Raw genomic sequence first — 20,446 nt, 5'->3', positions numbered from 1 at the left:
CATAAACCACAACCCCATGGGGAATACCTACAACCCTACTGAGGTGTGTCCCCAATGGAATGGGGGCAGGGATGAGTGGAAAGAGGGTACCCACACATGATGTATCCATATAAAACATATTGTTAATAATAATAATAATAAACATTTAAAAAATTTAAATCTGGCTTTGTAACAGATACTAAAAATAATCCTTTGTCTATTAGTCTAAAGCACACGGTGATATGTTTTTCAAGGTAGGGTCTCACTCTAGCCCAGGCTAGCCTGGAATTTACTATGTAGTCTCAGGGTGGCCTCGAACTCATAGTAATCCTCCTACCTCTGCCTCTCAAGTGCTGGGATTAAAGGTGTGCGCCACCATGCCTGGCTGATATTTTTCTATTTTTTGCCAAACATTCTCTCTCCATTCGTAAGGACTCCAAACTTTTCTATTCTCTAGTGTTATTCCCTGAGCACTAGAGGGTATGACAGCAAGGTTTTATTATTATAGTTAACTGAAGGTTGCCAGGTGGTGGCATGTTTGTTCAATGAAAAGAAATGAACCAATATATGTTTACTAAGCAGATAAGAAAGCAAGTCTTTCTTCCTGTTGGGCTTTGAAGTCATGAGAATGCTGGTCTGGGAAAACCAGCATCGTAACAGCCATCTATGGCTACAGTGTAGAAACAGCAGAGAAAAGCAGATCTGAACAAATCTTGACCACATACTCTGAGGCCAAAGATTCAGTTGAGCTCTGAATTGTAAACACACATAAACCTTTAACTACAAAGTCCCTTCTCATTTAAATCAGCTGAGTTAGGTTTCTTTCTTTTACTATCAGTCTTGACTATAAAAAAGAAGATGGAAGCCAGATGTGGTGGCACATGCCTTTAATCCCAGCACTCAAGAGGTGACGATAGGGGGATTTCTGTGAGTTGGAGGCCAGCCTGAGACTACATAGTGAGTTCCAGGTAAGCGTGGGCTACAGAATGAGACCCTACCTTGAAAAAACAAAATAAATAATTAAATAAATAAATAGGATGGTTATTTTTCCATTATATAATTTTCTTTGCAACTCATTATACTTTCATTTGTAGTACTTAAATCTTTTCTATTTAATACAGACAAAAATCATAAAACACAGTTTAAGATATTCCTTTAAATTTTTGAAAAAAAAATATTTGTGTGTTCATGTGTACATGCTCATGTGTGTGACTATGGGAATGTGGGCACACACATGCCATGTTGTGTGTGTGGAGGCTAGAGGATAACTTTCCAGTTGGTCCCTGCCTTTCCAACTTTTTTTTGAGGCAGGGTTTCTTGCTTTGGATTCTCCCTCTGCTTTTCTTTTCTGTACTTGACATGCACTTTGAGAATACTCTCTTGTCTCTGCCTGCAATCTAGCCACCAGTGTGCTGGAATTATAGAAGTTTGCTTCTGGCTTTTTACTTGGGTTTGGGATTGGACTCACATACTCCAGCTTCAGTGGTGAGAGCTTTATCCACTGAACTATCTTCCCAGCCTCCCAATACAGTTTTGATGTCTATGTAAATTGTATGTGGGTGTGTGGAAGCACATATACCACCACGGGTGTGTGCAGGTTACAGCACTATGAATTTGAGATCAGCCTGGGCTACAGGGTGAGTTCTAGGTCAACTTTGGCTAAGTAAGAGCCTGCCTTAAAAAAAAAAAAAATTCAACAAGAAAAGTAAATAAGACCCCAATAATGATTAAAAAATGCTGAAAACAGTACTAGAAAATGAGTACCTTGGATAACTTAAATACTTTTTTTTTTTTTTTGGGTTTTCAAGGTAGGGTCTTACTCTAGCTCAGGCTGACCTAGAATTCACTATGTAGTCTCAGGGTAGCCTCAAACTCACCATGATCCTCCTCCCTCTGCCTCCCGAATGCTGGGATTAAAGGTGTGTGCCACCACATCCAGCACTTAAATACTTTTTAAAGTTAAGAATATTTAACTTTGCAAGCTGGGCATGGTGGCATACACCTTTAATCCCAGCACTCGGGAGGCAGAGGTAGGTGGATTGCCATGGGTTTGAGGCCACCCTGAGACTACATAGCGAATTTCACATCAGCCTAAGCTAGATCAAGACCTTACCTAGAAAAAACAAAAACACAACAAAAAAAGGAATATTCAACTTTATAGTGCTAAGTTTATTCATAGTTATGCCCACTATCTGTGGTCCACTAATATGAAAGTCAGTATTAAATATACCAAAATTCTTCGTAGGTTCTCCACATTTGGGAAATAGTTCAAGTGATAAATAATCTTAAAAATAGATGTCCTATATCCTGAGGACATTATCTAAATAGTTCAGAATAAACCTTTATATCATTAAAAATGCAAAAATTACATGCTTTACTATTTAATTAAAGCAAAACTAAAGGCAGATGAGGTAGCTCATGCCTCTAATCCCAGCACTCAGAAGGCTAAGGTAGAAAGACTCCTGTGAGTTTGAGGCCAGCCTGAGCTACAGTAGATTCTAGGTTAGTCTGGGCTAGAGTGAGACCCTGCTTTCTTTCTTTAAAAGACAAAACAAAAAAAAAAAAACCACGTTGGGTTGGAAAGATGGCACAGAGGTCAAAACCACTTGCTTGCAAAACCTGGTAGCCTGGGTTAGAATCCCCAGTACCCACATAAAGCCAGATGTACACAGTGACTGATGTGTCTGAAGTTCAGTTGCAGTGGCAGGAGGCCCTGATGCACCCACATTCATTCTCTCTCTGCTTGGAAGTAAGTAAATAAAAAACAAGCCAAAGGAAGAACATGACTGCTTATAATGTAATCTTCCAGACACAAAATGGCCTGGATATCCATGACCTCACAGTGCCTGGTACTGCCTACCTAAGACCCTCATAATAGTAGGAAAAGATGATGTCATCCAAATAAAAGACAGACTGATTGACAGTGGAAGAGATATGAAGGGGAGTGGATTTATGAAGGGGGACGGGAGGGGGTTATCATACTTCATTGTTTATATTATGGAAGTTGTCAAAAGTGAATAAATAAATAACAATAACAATATTAAAAAGAAACCCTAAAAGTAGACTACAAAGCCACATGTGGAGGCAGGAGGATTATGCATCTCGGATGCACATATTGAGTTCAAGGCCAACCTGGGCTATTATACATCAAGACTTTCTCTCAAAAAAACTACCAAGCCAGGCATGGTGGCACATGCCTTTAAGCACAGAACTCAGGAGGCACAGGTAGGAGGTTCACCATGAGTTCGAGGCCACCCTGAGACTACATAGTGAATTCCAGGTCAGCCTGGACTAGGGTGAAACACCTCGGAAAAAAAAAAACAAAAAACACCAAACCTACCAGCTAGGTATGGTGGCACACGCCTTCAATCCCAGCACTTGTGAGGCAGAGGAAAGAGGATCACAATGAGTTTGAGGCCAGCCTGAGACATAGTGAATTCCAGGTCAGCCTGAGCTAGAGTGAGACCCTACACAGGGAGGGGGTAGGGTGGGGAACACCACCAATAAGCTAATAATAACACCCTGCCATCCCTTCACTGTATCTAAATATTGAATGTGTGTGATTTTAAGCATTAAATACCAAAGTGCAAAAGATGAGAACAAGGTATACCATACTCACTGAGACAGACTACAAGACATGGGCATGTCTCCACTCCAGTCAATCGGTCCATTTTCTGCTTTCTGTACTCCAGATATTGCACCAGAAGGCTTTCCAGTAATTATTTTGTACCTTGGGAGGAATAAAAGCAGAATAAAATAAGCAGTTCCTTATTGCATGGCTTACTAATGGACTTTGCAAAAGTATTTCCTCAATCGCACCTACAATTATCTACTTAGACGAAACTTTGTGATTGATGGTCACAGGATCCATAAAACAACCAAAATACTTTGAATCTGACTGACTGAAGTGGAATAGTGGCTGTACGATTACTTTATATATGCCATAATTAATTTTCATTTGGGATCCCAGAGTGCCATTAACAGCATCTTGATGTTCACAACAAAAATATTAATTTTTCCATCTGAAAAAATGGAGCAAACACAAAAAAGTTATGTCACAGAATATCTCTAGACCATAAAAAAGCATCTAATCCTTTTTACTAATTACCCAAAGGCACAGTCAATTTGGACCATACAATTACTCAGAATCAACAACAGAATTTTAAAAATAATAAATAAATAAGGTTAAACTATACATAGCATAGTTTCTGAAAAATTCCTTGCATATCAAAAAAATAAACATGTAGGAATATACATACCAAAGTTATAAGCTAAATCAACATGATTTCTGATGAGCATGATTTAGAAAAAAAAGGATGAACTGATGACAGATCAATGAAGAAAGAAAAAAAACACAATAATGTCATGATATAGTAAGTCAATGAAAGCAGTCATTTAGGTTTCTGAACTTTCCTAAACCTAGAAGTAGGAGAAAATACAATAGCTTTGTGCTTTTTGGCCTCTCTTTTTTTCTGAGACAGGATATCATGTATCCCAGAATGCCCTATAGAGAAGCCCAGGATTATTTTGAACTTCGGAATCTACTGTCTCTGTAAGGTGCTGGGATTATAGATGTGCACTATATCACACTGTTTTCTTTATGCCTTTGAGAACACTTTTACCTACAGAAAAATGTAGGACACAATATAGCAGAGCCTTACAAAAGCCTATGTATATTGTGGTTGCAGAGATGGCATAGTGGTTAAGGTTCTTGTTGGTAAAACCAAAGGGCCCAGGTTTGATTCCCCAGGACCCACATAAACCAGTTGTACAAGATAGCATCTGGAGTCTGTTTGCACTGGCTAGAGGCCCTAGCATACTAGTTCCCCTCCTATTTTTCTCAAATAAATAAAAAACATTTTTAAAAGCCTATACATATTTTGTTTCAATTCTTTGGTTTATTATCTAAATGTATTCTGAGTAAACCAAATTTTTTTTCTTGGTCAAGCATACCCCAACCAATGAGACAAATTTACATGTTTGCTGCTTACTAAGCACAGGCAGCCATAATTTCTACCTGACAGTATTTTTCAAAGGGAATGACTGTAGAAAATAAGGTGTGCTTGTTCACATGTGAAGGATCTGACTATGTAGGACTAGGTGGAGACATGTGAGAGTGTACAAGAGAAGTGAACAGAATGAACAGCAGAAGTGCTTTACACATTTCAAAAATGTTTAATTTAAAATATTGTATTTATTTATCTGCAGAGAAAGGGGTGGAGAAAGCATGAGACGGAGGGAAAGAATGGGTATGCTAGGGACTCCCAACACTGCAAACAAACTGTGGATGCATGTGCCACTTTGTGCATCTTGCTTTATGTGAGTGCTGGGGAACTGAACCTGGGCCATCAGGCTCTGAAAGCAAGCATCTTTAACCACTGAGGCATCTCCCTAACCCCAGTGTTTAATTTTTTTTTGTTCCGAGGTAGGGTCTCACTCTAGCTCAGGCTGACCTGGAATTCATTATGTAGTCCCAGGGTAGCCTCGAAATTACGGCGATTCTACCTCTGCCTCCCAAGTGCTGGGATTAAAAGTATGTGCCACCACGCCCAGCTTCCAGTGTTTAATTTTGGTGAGATTCACATATAAACTTTTTTTTGTTGTTTCATTTTTTCAAGGGAGGGTCTTGCTCTAGCCCAGGCTGACCTGGAATTCACTACGTAGTCTCAGGGTGGCCTCCAACTCATGGCAAGCCTCCTACCTCTGCCTCCCGAGTGCTGGGATTAAAGGCGTGTGCCACCACACCTGGCACATATAAATATTTTTAACCAGCAAGTAAAGTGAAGGAGCAACTCTGCTATAATGGACATGAATGCACCATTTGTTAGTGAGGGTCATCACTAGTGACTGACTCTGCACTCCAAGACATTTGTTACAATCAGTGTTCATAAGAAAATGAGTTGCTATACAAATAAACAAACACAATTCTGTTAATGCATAACTGTCCACATAGAGATCATACAAAATCATCAGGATGCTTATGAGTCACATTTCCTTTATTAGAAGCACCACACTCATTTAATCCAGTTTTAGAACAGCAATAAATGCTGATACTACTTTAAAAACATCTATGGAAATGAAGCTCAATAAGGGATTTTATAAAAAGTGCTCTGGTATAAAGAAAACATAAGTTGATACTAAACCAAAACCTTCAGTAAAATTTTACAGTTGTAATTACTATAAACTATATGTGTATGTAAACTGTCAGTCAGGTACAGTAGTGAATGTCGGTAATATCAGCAACTCAGTAGGTTAAGATGGGAAAATTGCCTCAGGTTCAAGGCTAGCCTGGGTTACATATGCATAGTACCATACCAGCCAGAGTTACATGGCAAGACTGTTTCTCACTCCAGTCTCTTACCCTAAAAAATGATAATTACATATATAAAGGTTTGAGAGATGTGTGGAGACTTAAAAGAATGATGTGAGTGAAGTTAGATTGTAAGTTATTGTCCCAAACCATTCACTAAACATTCATAACCTCATAGTTTTATGCAAATACATACTGCCCATTTTTCATGAAGCAAGGTTTGTTGCCAATTTAGAAAGTAAAACAAAACATTCAGTACTCAGATGAACTTGATAATAAATTTCACTCTGTAATAATCTCTTTTTGACTCTGTATACCAATTATTTCCTAATAATCTAGTGACATGAATATTATACTAATAAGGTGCATTCTGTCACTGGTCTGTATCTGCAACACTACGTAAAACAATTAACATTACAGTACTGCCAAAATGTCATCTTTAAAATGGTGAAACGAATCATTTCAGTACAGGTTAAAATTATTAGCTCTCTAGTTTTAGTTCTCTACAGAATTATTTCCTTTTCACCTGTATGGAGGAAAACTGCTAAGCACACAATGTAAAATAGTGTGCTAAAGTAAAACTCAGAAAGCAGTATACTGTAATAACAGGTCCAAGACTAGAAATATTTATACCTCACTTATAAGACATTTAAACATGATATGGAAAACAATGCCTATGCACTTTTATACGGCTGCATTATTAAAACACAGATAGCTTCAAATATCAAAAATGGCCTATTTTCATTAATGTATACTTCAAACATACGGGGAAACAAAGTTAGATACACACCTAAAACCTAATTCTAATTTGAAGTGCAGAAACCACTTACATCACTTCTTTATTCCTACGAGGCCCTTCAAATGGTCTAAATGGCAGTGATCCAGTAGCTGCGTGGTAAAATGTTACCCCAATACTCCAAAGATCAACTGTTGCTCCATACTTCTTCTGATGGTCTTTCCTTAACACTGCCCTCTCATACATATCAGGATGCTAAGAAAAAGGATGAAAAAATAATGAATTTGCCATCTATTTAATGTACTACACACAAACTATGAGTAGACAATGATGCCTAGAAATTCTATTTTCCTAATAATTTCACTTTCCCACTTTCAAAAGAAAAATGTTTTAAAATTTATTGTGGGGCTGGAGAGATGGCTTAGCGGTTAAGCGCTTGCCTGTGAAGCCTAAGAACCCCGGTCCGAGGCTCGGTTCCCCAGGTCCCACGTTAGCCAGATGCACAAGGGGGCGCACGCGTCTGGTGTTCGTTTGCAGAGGCTGGAGGCCCTGGTGCACCCATTCTCTCTCTCTCCCTCTATCTGTCTTTCTCTCTGTGTCTGTCGCTCTCAAATAAATAAATTAAAAAAAAAAACTTTAAGAATTTTTTTTTCATTAGTTTAGGCCCAAAATTTAGCATCAGGACTGGTTAGCCCAGTCCCCATTCAGAACCTTTAAGTGACCCCAATTTGGGTCTCTAGATGGGCTTTAACCACTCCTACTTTCTCATGTGCAAGAGCTTTCTATACTCTCTCCTCCTTCTTTTCTCTTAATCTAATAAAATCATTCTCCAGCCTTAATTCCCCCCCCCCCCCATATGGTCTTGCTATGTAGTTCTGGCTGGTCTAGAGCTCACTATGTAGACCAGGCTAGTCTTGAATTTAGGACAATTCTCCTGCCTCTGCCTCTCAAGTGCAGGGACTGTGGGTTCTGGGGAACAGTACCTTTAGAAACCAATTCCTAATTCCCTTACATATCACATTCATTAGAATAGAACATTCAACTTTTGTCATTAAAATCATACAGAATTTTAGAGATGGTCAACTGTTTGAGCAGCAGTAACATGCATAATACATCTAGCTTATTAAAATGTAATGACTAGTGGTACGTAACTTACCAAATATTCTTCTGTGCCATACAGAGAAACAAACTGCTCATCATCCTCTAATTCTCTAGCTGCACCAAAATCTGTGAGTTTGTACACAGACTGCCCATCTTCTCCTATGACACGCATGATATTTCCTGGTTTGATATCACGATGTACTATGCCATTCTCTCGGAGGTGATTCATTCCACCCACTTTGGCAATACACATAAAACAAGAGAAATCATAATGTATGCCTCTGTAGTACATAAGTCTCAAATTCATTCATATTTACTCAAATTTGTTTTTTTGTAAGTTGGTCCAAAATCGTCTTATTCGAATAGACTCTATTTCTTCCTTGCTACCCATGTACATGCATACAAATCTCATTTCAAGAACAAGAAGTTTTCAGAGTAAGAATCAGATGGTCCAAAGAGGAATCCATTGTTCATGATACTACCAGTCAAATGGAGTAAATAATATATTATTTCCTGAATTACTTTTGGAGATGTACGTGTGTATGTGCATGTGATGTAAGAATAAGGAAACTCTTAGAAAGATGCCAATCATTCAAAACACACACACACACACACATACACACACACACACACACATTTTTTTCCTTGGGGGTGGGAATCCATAGGAAATAAACTGGTTCAACATATAAAATGGTTTAAAAAAAAAGTAGCAGAAGGAAGGCAAAGTGTCAGAGGTTTTTCCCTAAGATGTACTTCACATATGCTTAGTACCATTTAAGAAGCCCATTTTCTTTTCTTTCTTATTATTTTTAAAGGCCAACAAAATTATACTGCTGGAATTTGAGATTGCAAGCATGCATCAACCAACATGCCTGGCTTCCTCAAGTATTTATTTCCAAGAAGATATTATTTCCTTTGGTTACTTACTAGAGCTATGGAGTGAGCTCCAGGTCAGCCTGGGCTAGAACTGAGACTTTACCTCAGGAAAAACAAAACAAAACACCATTCCTCCCCACTCTCAAAGAAACCTCTAGGCAACAATTAAATATATAATTCAGTATGTATGTCACTGTGTGTGTGTATGTAGGTCAAAGGAAAATCTCAGGTATTGGTCCTCTCCTTTTATCCTTGAGACAAGGCCTCTCTTGTTTTGCTATTGGGAAAGCCAGGTTAATTGTCCAATCCCAACCAACCTTATGGATTCTACTGACTGCCCCTTATTCCTGCAAGTGTGATGGGATTATACATTTACATCATGGCTTTATGTGGGTTCTGCAGATTCAAACTCCAGCTGGCAGCCTTGCAGAGGAAGTGCCTTTAACCAGTGAGCCATCTCCCCAGGCAGCTCAGTAATTTTTAGTATAGTCAGAGTTATGTAACCATCACCACTAATATCAAACACTTATGCTCAAAGTAACTATCCTGTTTCTATCATGCCAAAAATAGCCCCAATACCCACTAGCAACTCCTCTTGAACTCTATCCTCTAACTCCAAACAACCACTATGGACTTGTTTTTATCCTGAATATTTCACATAATGGAATCAGAAAACTGTGGCCTTCTGTTTCTGGCTTCTTTAATTAACCATGAGGTTCACCCACATTTTAGTATGCATTACTACTTCATTTTATTCACCCAGCCATCTATTTACTGATATAGGGTCTCATGTAACCCAAGTCAGTTTTGATCTTACAATGTAGTCCAGGATGATCCTGAACTTTGTTTTTTTTTTTTTTTTTTTTTGAGATAGGGTCTCATTCTAACCCAGGCTTACCTAGAATTCACTATGTAATCTCAGGCTGGCCTCAAACTCAGTGATCCTCCCACCTTGTCCTTGTGCTGGAATTAAAAGCATGTGCCACCACACCAAACTTGAACTTTGCTTTTAATCTTTATATATTCATGTGTGAGGGCAGGTATATGCATGCCACAGTACCCATGAGGAGATCTTTAGGTTTCAGACAACTTCAGGAGCCACTCCTCACATTCCACCTTGTTTGAAGAAGGTCTCTCATTCACCACAGTTTACATCAGCCCAGCTGACCCCTGAGCTTCCAGGTAATCTTCTGCCTCTGCCTCCCATCTATCTCACTGTAAGAGGGCTAGATTACAAACATCTGCCACAGCATCTGGCTTTCACATGGGATCTGGGGATTTGAACTCAGGTAGTGATGCTTATGCAGTAAGTGATTTTACTCATCTATCTCTCCAGCCCAATCTTGTATTCTTGATCCTCCTTACCTCTACCCTCCCAAGCTCTGTGCATGTGCCACCATACCTAGTTTTATTACTTTTTTGGAATAATATTCTATTGTATGGATATATGACATTTTTATTTAATTTTACTTTTTTGGTGTTTTCAAGGTAGAGTCTCACTCTAGCCCAGGCTGACCTGGAACATACTCTATAGTCCCAGGCTAGCCTTGAACTCACAGACGCTCCTACCTCTGCCTCTCATGCCCAGCTAGATATATAACATTTTATCCATTTGTCAGCTAATAGACATTTGGGCTGTCCACATACTTTGACTATTATGAACAATGCATATAAACTCTACAGATATGGAAATTTTTACATGAATTTATTTTAAATTAAATTCTTTTGGGCATATGCCTGGATGAACTGCTACATCATATAGTAATTCTGTATTTTCTCTTTTGTGAAACTGCCAAACTGTTTCCCAAAGGGGCTATATCAATGTATCACAGATGCAATTTTCCACATCTTTGCTAACACTTGTTTTTGTCTTTTTTTTTTTATGTTTAGTATGTGTGATGTGGTATGTGTATAGCACATGTATGTGCAGATGCACAGGCAGGCCTATCACTTATCCACTTACTTCCTTGAGACAGAGTCTCTCCATGAATGCAGAGCTGCAGTTTTCAATAGCCTCAGTGATCCTACCATCCCTACCCACTGGACTGGGGTTACAGAAGTGCACAGCCATATCTAGCTGTTTACGTGGGTCCTGGGGGATCCAACTCAAGTGATCTTAGAACTTCATGTTTGTGGCAAGTACTCTTACCCAAGGAGCCATCTTCCCAGCCCTGTTTTTGTTTTTGTGACTTTAGCCATTTTAGTGGGTAAAGTGGAATTTCTGTATGGATTTGATTCGAATTCCCCAATAGCTAATGAAGTTGTGCATCTTTTAATGTACTTACTACCTGTATAAATGTATTTTGACAAATGCCTATTCATATCCTTTGTTCATTTTAAAATTGGGATTGCCTTGTTGGGTTGTTAAATAAAAATACCTTTCATGTGATTTGCGAACATTTTCTTTCATTCTATGGGTTGTTTTTTTCACTTACTTGTCCTCTGAAGTACTGAAGATTTTAATGTTGATAAAGTCCAATTTATCTAATTTTTCTTTTTGGTACTTGTGCTTTTGGTGTCATACCTAAGAAAGCATTGCATAAAGGTCTTTTGTTTTGAATGTAAGAAATTAACTTTCTTATTTTATGTCATTAAACCATATATATATATGTGTGTGTGTGTGTGTGTGTATATATATATACACACACACACACATATATATATACACACACATACACACACACACATATTTAAAATCATATAAGTAAACATACCCACATCTCGTAAAACAATTAAAAACTCTGATTCTGGTAGCCCATAGGCATTAGATGGCTCTTCTAAAACAGTGTATAAACTCCCACATGGACAAAATTCCATAATAAGTACTTTATGTCTTGTTGTTGTCTGAAAGAAAAGAAAAGCCACTGATTTACAAGAGAAAAACCAGGTTTTGTCTATATAAAAGTACTTATCTGACTCATTTACATGTAAGAGTTGCTACAATGACAAAGGAACTTTGAATTCCTTCACCTGGGATTAATGATTCTGTGAAAAAACAAATGGGCTGCAGAATAGGTGAACAGTCCCTTTTTTATTTTTTTACTTTTTAGATAGTTTCTAGCCTAGACTGGCCTTGAGCTCCTTAAGTAGGTAAGGATGACCTTGAACTTCTGATCCTCTTGTCTCCACCTCTTGAATGGTAGGATGACAGGCATGAACCATCACTCTTGGTGTTACTGCAGTGTTGGGGATTAAACCCAAGGCTTTCTGAGTGTTAGGATTATAGATATGAATTTCCTTACTAGTATACTGTTAATTTTTGAGACAGTCTTGCTATATAGCCCAAGCTGGCCTTGAATCTGTGATCTTCTGGTCTCAACCTCTTAAGTGCTTGGATTATAAGGGTGTAACACTTACACAGCTAATAATGTGGTTTTATTGTGGAGGCTTTAGGCCACATATTAATTTTGACCTCCAGAGAAATATAAACAACAGAAATTAGTCCAAATCTATAACCAGGACTAAAGGTTAGCTATATGGGCAGTATGTGAAGGAATCCCATAAAAATTCTACATACTAAAGGCACAGAGGGGCACTGTCAGGTTAGTAACACTCTTTGTTGTGGTTTTTAAGTTTTCTTTATTTAACGAGGGCCACATGCTCATGTTTGGAAACCTCTCTTAGCCTATTCTGTGCATGTATAGGATCCTTAGGCTACTCTAGTTTTTATTGTTGTAGTTTTCTGAGTTCTGTGCAATAGTTTACACTCTTGCAAATTACCATATCTGAGTGTTCTAGGAATCTTCAACACTGTGACCATCTGATGTGAAGTGAGAGTAGCCTTGGGGATTCACTCTCTGCTCACTCTGCCAAACTCTAGTCTCCTACAGACATGCAATCTGAAGATATGCTCTTTGTGTTGTCATCATTTTTCTTTCAAGGTAGAGTCTTGCTTTAGCCCAGGATGTCCTAGAATTCACTACACGGTCTCAGGCTGGCCTTGAACTCACTATCTCAGCCTCCTGAGTGCTAGTTTTAAAAGCATGGGCCACCATACCACATGGCTTTGTTTTGTTATTTCTGCAATAAGGCCTCACTCTGTAGCCTAGGCTCGCCTCAATCTTACGGCAATTCTCCTGTCTCAGCATTCCAAGTGTTGAGATGACAGACGCATACCACTAAGCCTGGTTGAAAGATTATGCTCTTCACTTTGAATTTTACTAGTTTTTAACTAGACACCACATATTTTATCTTATTCAACTTCTTAACCAGTCTATTATAATGACAGAATACCAATTAATGTTTTAACACATAAGATAATCACTGGAAATGAAATCACTAAGGATTAAAAACTATCAAACCAAGCCGGGCGTGGTGGCGCACGCCTTTAATCCCAGCACTCGGGAGGCAGAGGTAGGAGGATCACCATGAGTTCGAGGCCACCCTGAGATGACAGAGTTAATTCCAGGTCAGCCTGGACCAGAGTGAGACCCTACCTCGTAAAACCAAAAAAAAAAAAAACAAACTATCAAACCATGTTTTCAAAAGAGGAAATTCTTATCCATGTCTAACAGGATTCTACTTCCATTGTTTCTAGGTTATTTTCTTTCTTAATTTTTTTTTAATTTTTAAATATTTTATTTATGAGAGAGAAGCAGAGAATGAGCCTGCTAGGGCCTCTTGCCCCTGCAAACAAAATCCAGATGTATACGTCACTTGGTGCATATGGGTTACATGGATACTGGAGAATCCAACCTTTGTGCTTAGGCTTCACAGGCATGTACCTTAACTACTAAGCCATCTCTCCAGCCCATCTAGGTTATTTTCTTAATGATATCCTTAATTTTTGATATTTTCCCCCTGAAATCAATTATAAGCAAATTTTGCACGTTAATCTCTAGATTACTAGGAAGCTTATGCTCTTAAAATGACTTTTATGATTGTTTGACTCTGTTTTGGTTCTTTTTAAAAATAATTTATTAGAGAGAGAGAAAGTTTATGTATTGTTTGACTCTTTGGTTCTATTTTTTTTTTTTTTTTTTTGGTTTTTTGAGGTAGGGTCTCACTCTGGTCCAGGCTGACCTGGAATTAACTCTGTAGTCGCAGGGTGGCCTTGAACTCAAGGCGATCCTCCTACCTCTGCCTCCCAAGTGCCGGGATTAAAGGCGTGCGCCACCACACCCAGCTTGGTTCTATTTTTTAAAGTGTGTGTGTGTGTGTGTGTGTGTGTGTGTGTGTGAGAGAGAGAGAGAGAGAGAGAAAGAGAAATGAATGGGCACACCAGAGCCTTTAGCCACTGCAAACAAACTCCAGATGCATACACCACCATACGCATCTGGCATTGGGGAATCGCACACTGATCCTTGGGTTTTAGAGGCAAGTGCTTTAACTGCTAAGCCATTTCTCCAGGACACCACCCCCCCGCCTGTTTTAAATTTTTGAGAGAGAGAGAGAGACAGACAGAATCTTTTAGTTCTTTTAATAATTATTTTATTTGTCAGCTTTCCCTTTTTTTTCCAGTTATAATACAGGTAACCAACTTTTATACCCTATTCTTTGTAATTTTTTACTTTTTTATTTTTATTTTTTAAATTTTTTATTTATTTATTTGAGAGCGATAGACACAGAGAGAAAGACAGAGGGAGAGAGAGAGAATGGGTGTGCCAGGGCTTCCAGCCTCTGCAAACGAACTCCAGATGCGTGCGCCCCCTTGTGCATCTGGCTAACGTGGGACCTGGGGAACCGAGCCTCGAACCGGGGTTCTTAGGCTTCACAGGCAAGCGCTTAACCGCTAAGCCATCTTTCCAGCCCTATTCTTTGTAATTTTCACCAATTGTGTAACCATTTTTTTTGTTAGATTCTATCTCTCAAATCTTAATAACATGAACATGGTGGAATAGCCTAGCTACTTACCTCTTCTTCAATAGCAAATAATTTCACAATGTTTTTGTGATTGAGTTTTTTTAACACTTCAAATTCTCTCATTTGAACATCCACTGGACGAAGGAAGCTTATGTTATTAAATACTTTAATAGCAAATAAGTCACCAGTTTTCTAAAAGAAAAAGAAGAGAAAGGTATCTCTAATACTTATGATAGCAATTTATATTTATTATAGTAGACTAAGCATCCTTTAGACAGAGCTTCAGGATTAGTATTCCTGACATCCTAAAAGATTAAAAAAAAAAAAAACAACTAACTACTCAATGTTTCTTTCATATATTACATTTGACTTTTCAAAGGTTACCTTCTTTAATATTATAAACAAAATTTACAAATGGTATAGTAGTTGCAGAGGTAGTCATTAACACACCAGAAGGCATATACGCATGTGCAGATTAGCACCATACCTCCTACAGCTTTCTTTACCATCACCATGGTAATCAAACACACATATTCACCCACACAAGAGAAAAGTTGCTAAAGGAGCCTGGTGTGGTGGTGCATGCCTTTGATCCCAGTGCTTGTGATGCAGAGGTAGGAGGATCAGAGTGAGTTTGAGGCCAGCCTGGGATTACAGAGTTTCAGATCAGCATGGACTAGAGTGAGACCCTTCCTTGAGATCTAAACCACTCCCCAAAATAAAAAACTGCTAAAGGTTACATGAGACCCTTGGTCCCTAGCACCCATAAACACATGCCTGCAATCCCAGTATTAGATTGACAGAGGCAGGAGGATAAGAAGTTCAAGAACATCCTTGAGTTTAAGGGCAGTCTAGTCTAGAGATTCCCCACACCAAAATAAAAAAATAATTTTGATATACTGCCTCCTATAGTTGCTCCCAAAGACATTAGGTCTAATCTTTGGAATCTATAAATGTTCCTTATGTGGATAAATGTATTCTGTGCAGATTTAATTATATTAAAGATCTTGAAATACAAAATAAAATTGCTAAAGGTAACTTTAATGAGAATGATTAAGTATAATACTTTCAATTTTATATTTAAAAATGGTCATTTTAAGTGATATAGAAAATGCCTAGCATGATTAAAACTTCTTTGAAGAGTTATGGGGAAGCAAGTTTTTAGCAGTTATACATACTTGAAACTGATGTCACTAAGAACAGTGTTTCTCAAAACATAGCTCTAGAAAGATTGTTCAGGGCCAAATAGTAAGCTGGGACTCCTCAGAAACCTTTTTAGTCAATTCTATTCTTCTCACATCCTTTATATTTCCACATTATACACCTTTGTTTCTTTGAAGAACCTTAAGAAATAAATTTATCATGTTTTAAGGTACCTAATCTATCCTTCTTCATTCTTCTTTCAGTCAATGAGCATTCTCCAAGGATCTAATATGTACACGTACTTATGTAAAGGATACTAAAGAAAAAGGACCAGAAAATGTGAAATGTAAAGGATACTAAAGAAAAAGGACCAGAAAATGTGAAATATTTACTGTTGGGCATTTTAAATATTCCTCACTCAATCTCTTATCACTATTGTCATCCAGTTAGTTTCCAAGTTATTTCCTATTTTAACATATTTATTTATTGCCGGGTGTGGTGGCTCACATCTTTAATCCTAACACTTGGGAGGCAGAGGTAGGAGGACTGCCATGAGTTTGAGGCCACCCTGAGATTACATGGTGAATTCCAGGTCAGCCTGGGCTAGAGTGAAACCCTACCCTGGGAAAAAAGAAAAAAAATTATTTATTGTGTGTGTGTGGACATGCTTGTGGAGGCCAGAGGACAATTTTGAGCTGCCTATGCTCTAAATTATTTGAGACAGGGTCTCTTGCCACTGCAAATGAAGTGCCAGACTACAAATGACTATTAGATGAGCTGGCCCTCAAGCTTTGGATTTTCCTGTCTCTGCTTCCCATTCTCATAGGTGTACTGGGATCAAAGATGCAAGTGATATTTTGCATCTGGCTTGACAAAGATGCTAGGGAACTGAATTTGGCCCAGCAAGCTTTTCAAGTGTTTTAAACTACTGAGCTATGTTCCGAGCCCCAATTTAAGTCTTCCCGTCTTCCTTCCTTTCTTCTCTCTCTCTTAGTTTTTTCAAGGTAGGGTCTCACTCTAGCCCAGACTGACCTGGAAGTCACTCTGTAGTCTCAGGGTGGCCTTGAACTCATGGCAATCCTCCTACCACTACCTCATGCTACCTAGTGCTGGGATTAAAGGTGTGTGCCACCATGCCCAGCTAATTTAAGTATTTTCTAATGCCACTATGCTTCAAAATCAAGACTTTTCAAGTGTATGGATTGCTTACTAGTTGCATGGAGTTACATTCAGCAAACTTAGTCAAGACCATTACACATCAAAAGATTGTTTGCTAATTTGGAACACAGGGAAACAATTGATGTGTTGTCATGCTAAATTCTGTGCCACTATTTTCTTGGCATGAAATAATTTCTAGCATAGGAGTATCTAAGAATGGTCACAAGACGCTGTGGACAATTCCAGAATCAGAGGGGGGGAAAACTTAAAAGCTGTCCACATGACACTTATGATTCATTTCAAGTATGTAGAATATTATATTTCCTCCCAGAGGCAACAGCCCCTCCTCCATCCATGCTTGTCTCATTACCACTGACAGAACTGAATGATAACTTCAAGGCTATAGGAAAATAAAAGTTTCTTCTTACTAAAGTGTTTATAGAGTCCCTGTTCCTAAGAATAAGAATTAGAATACTCCAAACACCATAATGTTAAAATTCGTTGTGCTGAAACACTAGTGACTGCTTGCCTTGTAAGATTTTTTTTATTCCATTATTTCCTAGCTTTCTTCCAAGAAGATTTAATAATCTTTTGTTGTTGTTGCTTTTGAGGTAGGGTCTCACTCTAGCCCTGGCTAACCTGGAATTCACTCTGTAGTCTCAGGCTGGCCTCAAACTCACAGCAACCCTCCCTACCTGGGCCTCCTGAGTGCTGGGATTCGAGGCATGTGTAACCAGGCCTGGCTTTAATAATCTTCATTTCCTCATTTTACATTATTTTAGTTACCTTTAATTTCATCCTCCAATATAGAATTCAGTAAAATTCTTCTGTCATTTGTCTTTTAAAAAATATTTTATTATTTGCAAGCAGAGAAAGAGAGAGAGACAGGAAAAATGGACACAATAGGGTCTCTTGCCACTGCAAATGAATGCCAGATGTATGTGCCATTTTGTACATCTGGCTTTATGTGGGTATCTGGAAACTGAAGCAAGGTGCCTTAGTACCACTGGACCATTTCTCCAGTCTGTCATTTGCCCTTTTAATTCCCAAGTCTCACTTAGCTTATACCGGGATATAGTCCCTTTAATTCAGCCCCTTATTGGGAATCGCATTATACTCTAATTCACCTTATCATTGGAGGGGGAAGCAGATGAGAATCACCTATATGTTCCTGCCATTCTACGACTGTTCACTATGTTTCTCTCCACCCAAAACCACTCTGTCACTGAGAACACAAAACTACCATAGGGAGTGTGAGGTGGGGAAAGAACCAAAAGGCACAACGGCGCTTATCAGCCAACCTTCTGATATTTTGTATTTGGTAAAACATAAGCTCTGGTATCAGTACATAGACATGCTCAGTGTCTCTGACACACTAAGCCTTAACCAAAAATATCCTAAAATTTTTTTCTTTTAGACCAAAAAAAAGAAAGAAAGAAAGAAAAGAAAAAAAAAGGATCAAAATCATTAAGTCAGACATTTAAACCTAAATGTGCTTCTATGCAGAGAATAAGTGACAAAAAGTCTGAAGGTTTCAGTGTACCTACCTTATGTCTTCCTCGAAAGACATTTGCAGTAGCGCCCTGGCCTAGGATATCAGATAAAAGCCACAGATGATTAGAAGTGCTCTGCATCTCGGCTTGGTCAGGCGCTTCTCATTAAACTAAGAGAAAAGAAAAATTTGCATGTACGTTGTTAAGGAAATAACATAGTTAAGAAACAAATGTTAGCTATTTTCAGTGTGAAGTAGGACTATCCATTATTTATTTCTAAAATGAAATGTATAAACAGTCCAATGTAAATATTCAAGTTTCTAACAACATTAAGGGCTTAAAATGTTATGTGGGCACTAGAAAAATAACATATTAAACCAGACATGCATTCAGGTTTTCTTTTTTTTTTTTTTCCAAGGTCAGGTCTTGCTTTATCCCAGGCTGACTTGGAACTCACTACGTAGTCTCAGGGTGGCCTCCAACTCATGGCTACTTCTGCCTCTCCAGTGCTCAGATTAAAAGTGTTGCACCACCTCTCCTGGCTCAGTTTTTATTTTATTTTATTTTATTTTATTTATTTATTTTTTTAAGATACTGTTTTACTATGCATGTAAGACTGGCCTCAAAAACTCAGCAATTCTTCCAGTCTTGGCCTCCAGAGTACTGGGATTACAGGCATGTATCATCACATCTCGCTTTTTTTTTTTTCTTCATACATTCAATTTAATTCATGTCTCAGGGCTAAAAAGGCATCTACTTTCCTTCTGATTTTGTGTCTAACAATGAGCACAGCATAATATTGGCTACTACTACTGCCACCTGCAATTTTTTTCTCCCCTTGAGCTAGGGTCTCACTCTAGCCCAGGCTGACAGGAATTCACTTTGTAGTCCCAGAGTGGTCTTGAACTCACAGCAATCCTCCTACCTCTGTCTCCCCAGTGCTGGGATTAAAGGGGTTGTACCACTACTCCTGGCTCTTCCAAATGCTTTAAAAAATTAATAAATGATTTAATCCCAGCACTTGGAAGGGTGTGGTAGGAGGATCACTGTGAGTTTAAGGCCACCCTGAGACTGCACAGGGAATTCCAAGTCATCCTGGGCTTGAGTGAGATCCTACCAAAAAAAAAAAAAAAAACAATCAATGATAAAAGAAAAAAACTTTTTGAGACCAGGTCTCCTGATGTAATTCCAGGCAAGAAAATGAGCTTGCAATTCTCCTGCCTCAGCCTCCCAAGTGCTGGAAGAGAATTTATATTATTTAATACTTTAAAGAAAAATATAGTAGTAATATAAAAGAAAAATGACTCTGTTTCAAGGGTGGGGCAACACTAATGTAAACAGCTGTTACTGCATAACATTTCCATAATGCAAAAAAACCTCATTTACATAGAGCTATCATAATGGAAAGGTCTAGAATTATTTCTGTAAAGTTAATAACTCCTCTTAAGTTGCTGAAGGAGTTGCCTTAACTTCTGAGTACATAAATACACACATACTAAACATCACCAAGACTTAAGCAAGCATCATCCTCTTATCTGTGCCTTAGTACAGAAAAGCTATGGAACTATAAAGTTATTACAAAGATTTGAGCTCTCCATTATAATAAAAATGGCATAACACTAGCCTCAACAGACTCCTTTAAACCTGCTGTGATTGTCAAATCAAAACATAAGTTTTAGTATCCCCTCATGGTAAGTTAGAACAAAAAGCAAGATACACCAGACAAGGTATTCCATGCTGAATTAATGACTGCCAACACTTGAAGAAGGGTTGGGAACATGCAGAATGGTCAAGGGTCCAAGTTCCAGCATTCTCGTATATACTACGGCATATTTTATAATTTTATCA

The 20,446-nt window shown here is 38.3% G+C and overlaps 1 protein-coding gene across 3 annotated transcripts in view; it reads right to left on the bottom strand.

The window, feature by feature from the left end:
* Tbk1 (TANK binding kinase 1) overlaps window positions 1-20,446 on the bottom strand; it is a 55,469-nt gene that overhangs the window by 33,671 nt on the left and 1,352 nt on the right. For all 3 annotated transcript variants that reach the window (XM_045153489.1, XM_045153491.1, XM_045153490.1), the window contains exons 2-7: window positions 18,653-18,768; window positions 14,856-14,996; window positions 11,717-11,846; window positions 8,182-8,363; window positions 7,120-7,280; window positions 3,599-3,709 (exon numbers count right to left, since the gene is read on the bottom strand). In XM_045153489.1, the coding sequence (XP_045009424.1) occupies window positions 3,599-3,709; window positions 7,120-7,280; window positions 8,182-8,363; window positions 11,717-11,846; window positions 14,856-14,996; window positions 18,653-18,739 (812 nt within the window). In that variant the 5' untranslated portion in view covers window positions 18,740-18,768. The remainder of the gene's footprint in view (window positions 1-3,598; window positions 3,710-7,119; window positions 7,281-8,181; window positions 8,364-11,716; window positions 11,847-14,855; window positions 14,997-18,652; window positions 18,769-20,446) is intronic.

This window comes from Jaculus jaculus, chromosome 6 (genome assembly GCF_020740685.1).
Source record: "Jaculus jaculus isolate mJacJac1 chromosome 6, mJacJac1.mat.Y.cur, whole genome shotgun sequence".
NCBI lineage: Eukaryota > Metazoa > Chordata > Mammalia > Rodentia > Dipodidae > Jaculus > Jaculus jaculus.
Note: the sequence above shows the minus strand (reverse complement) of the source record. Positions and strands in the feature narration are given on the sequence as shown.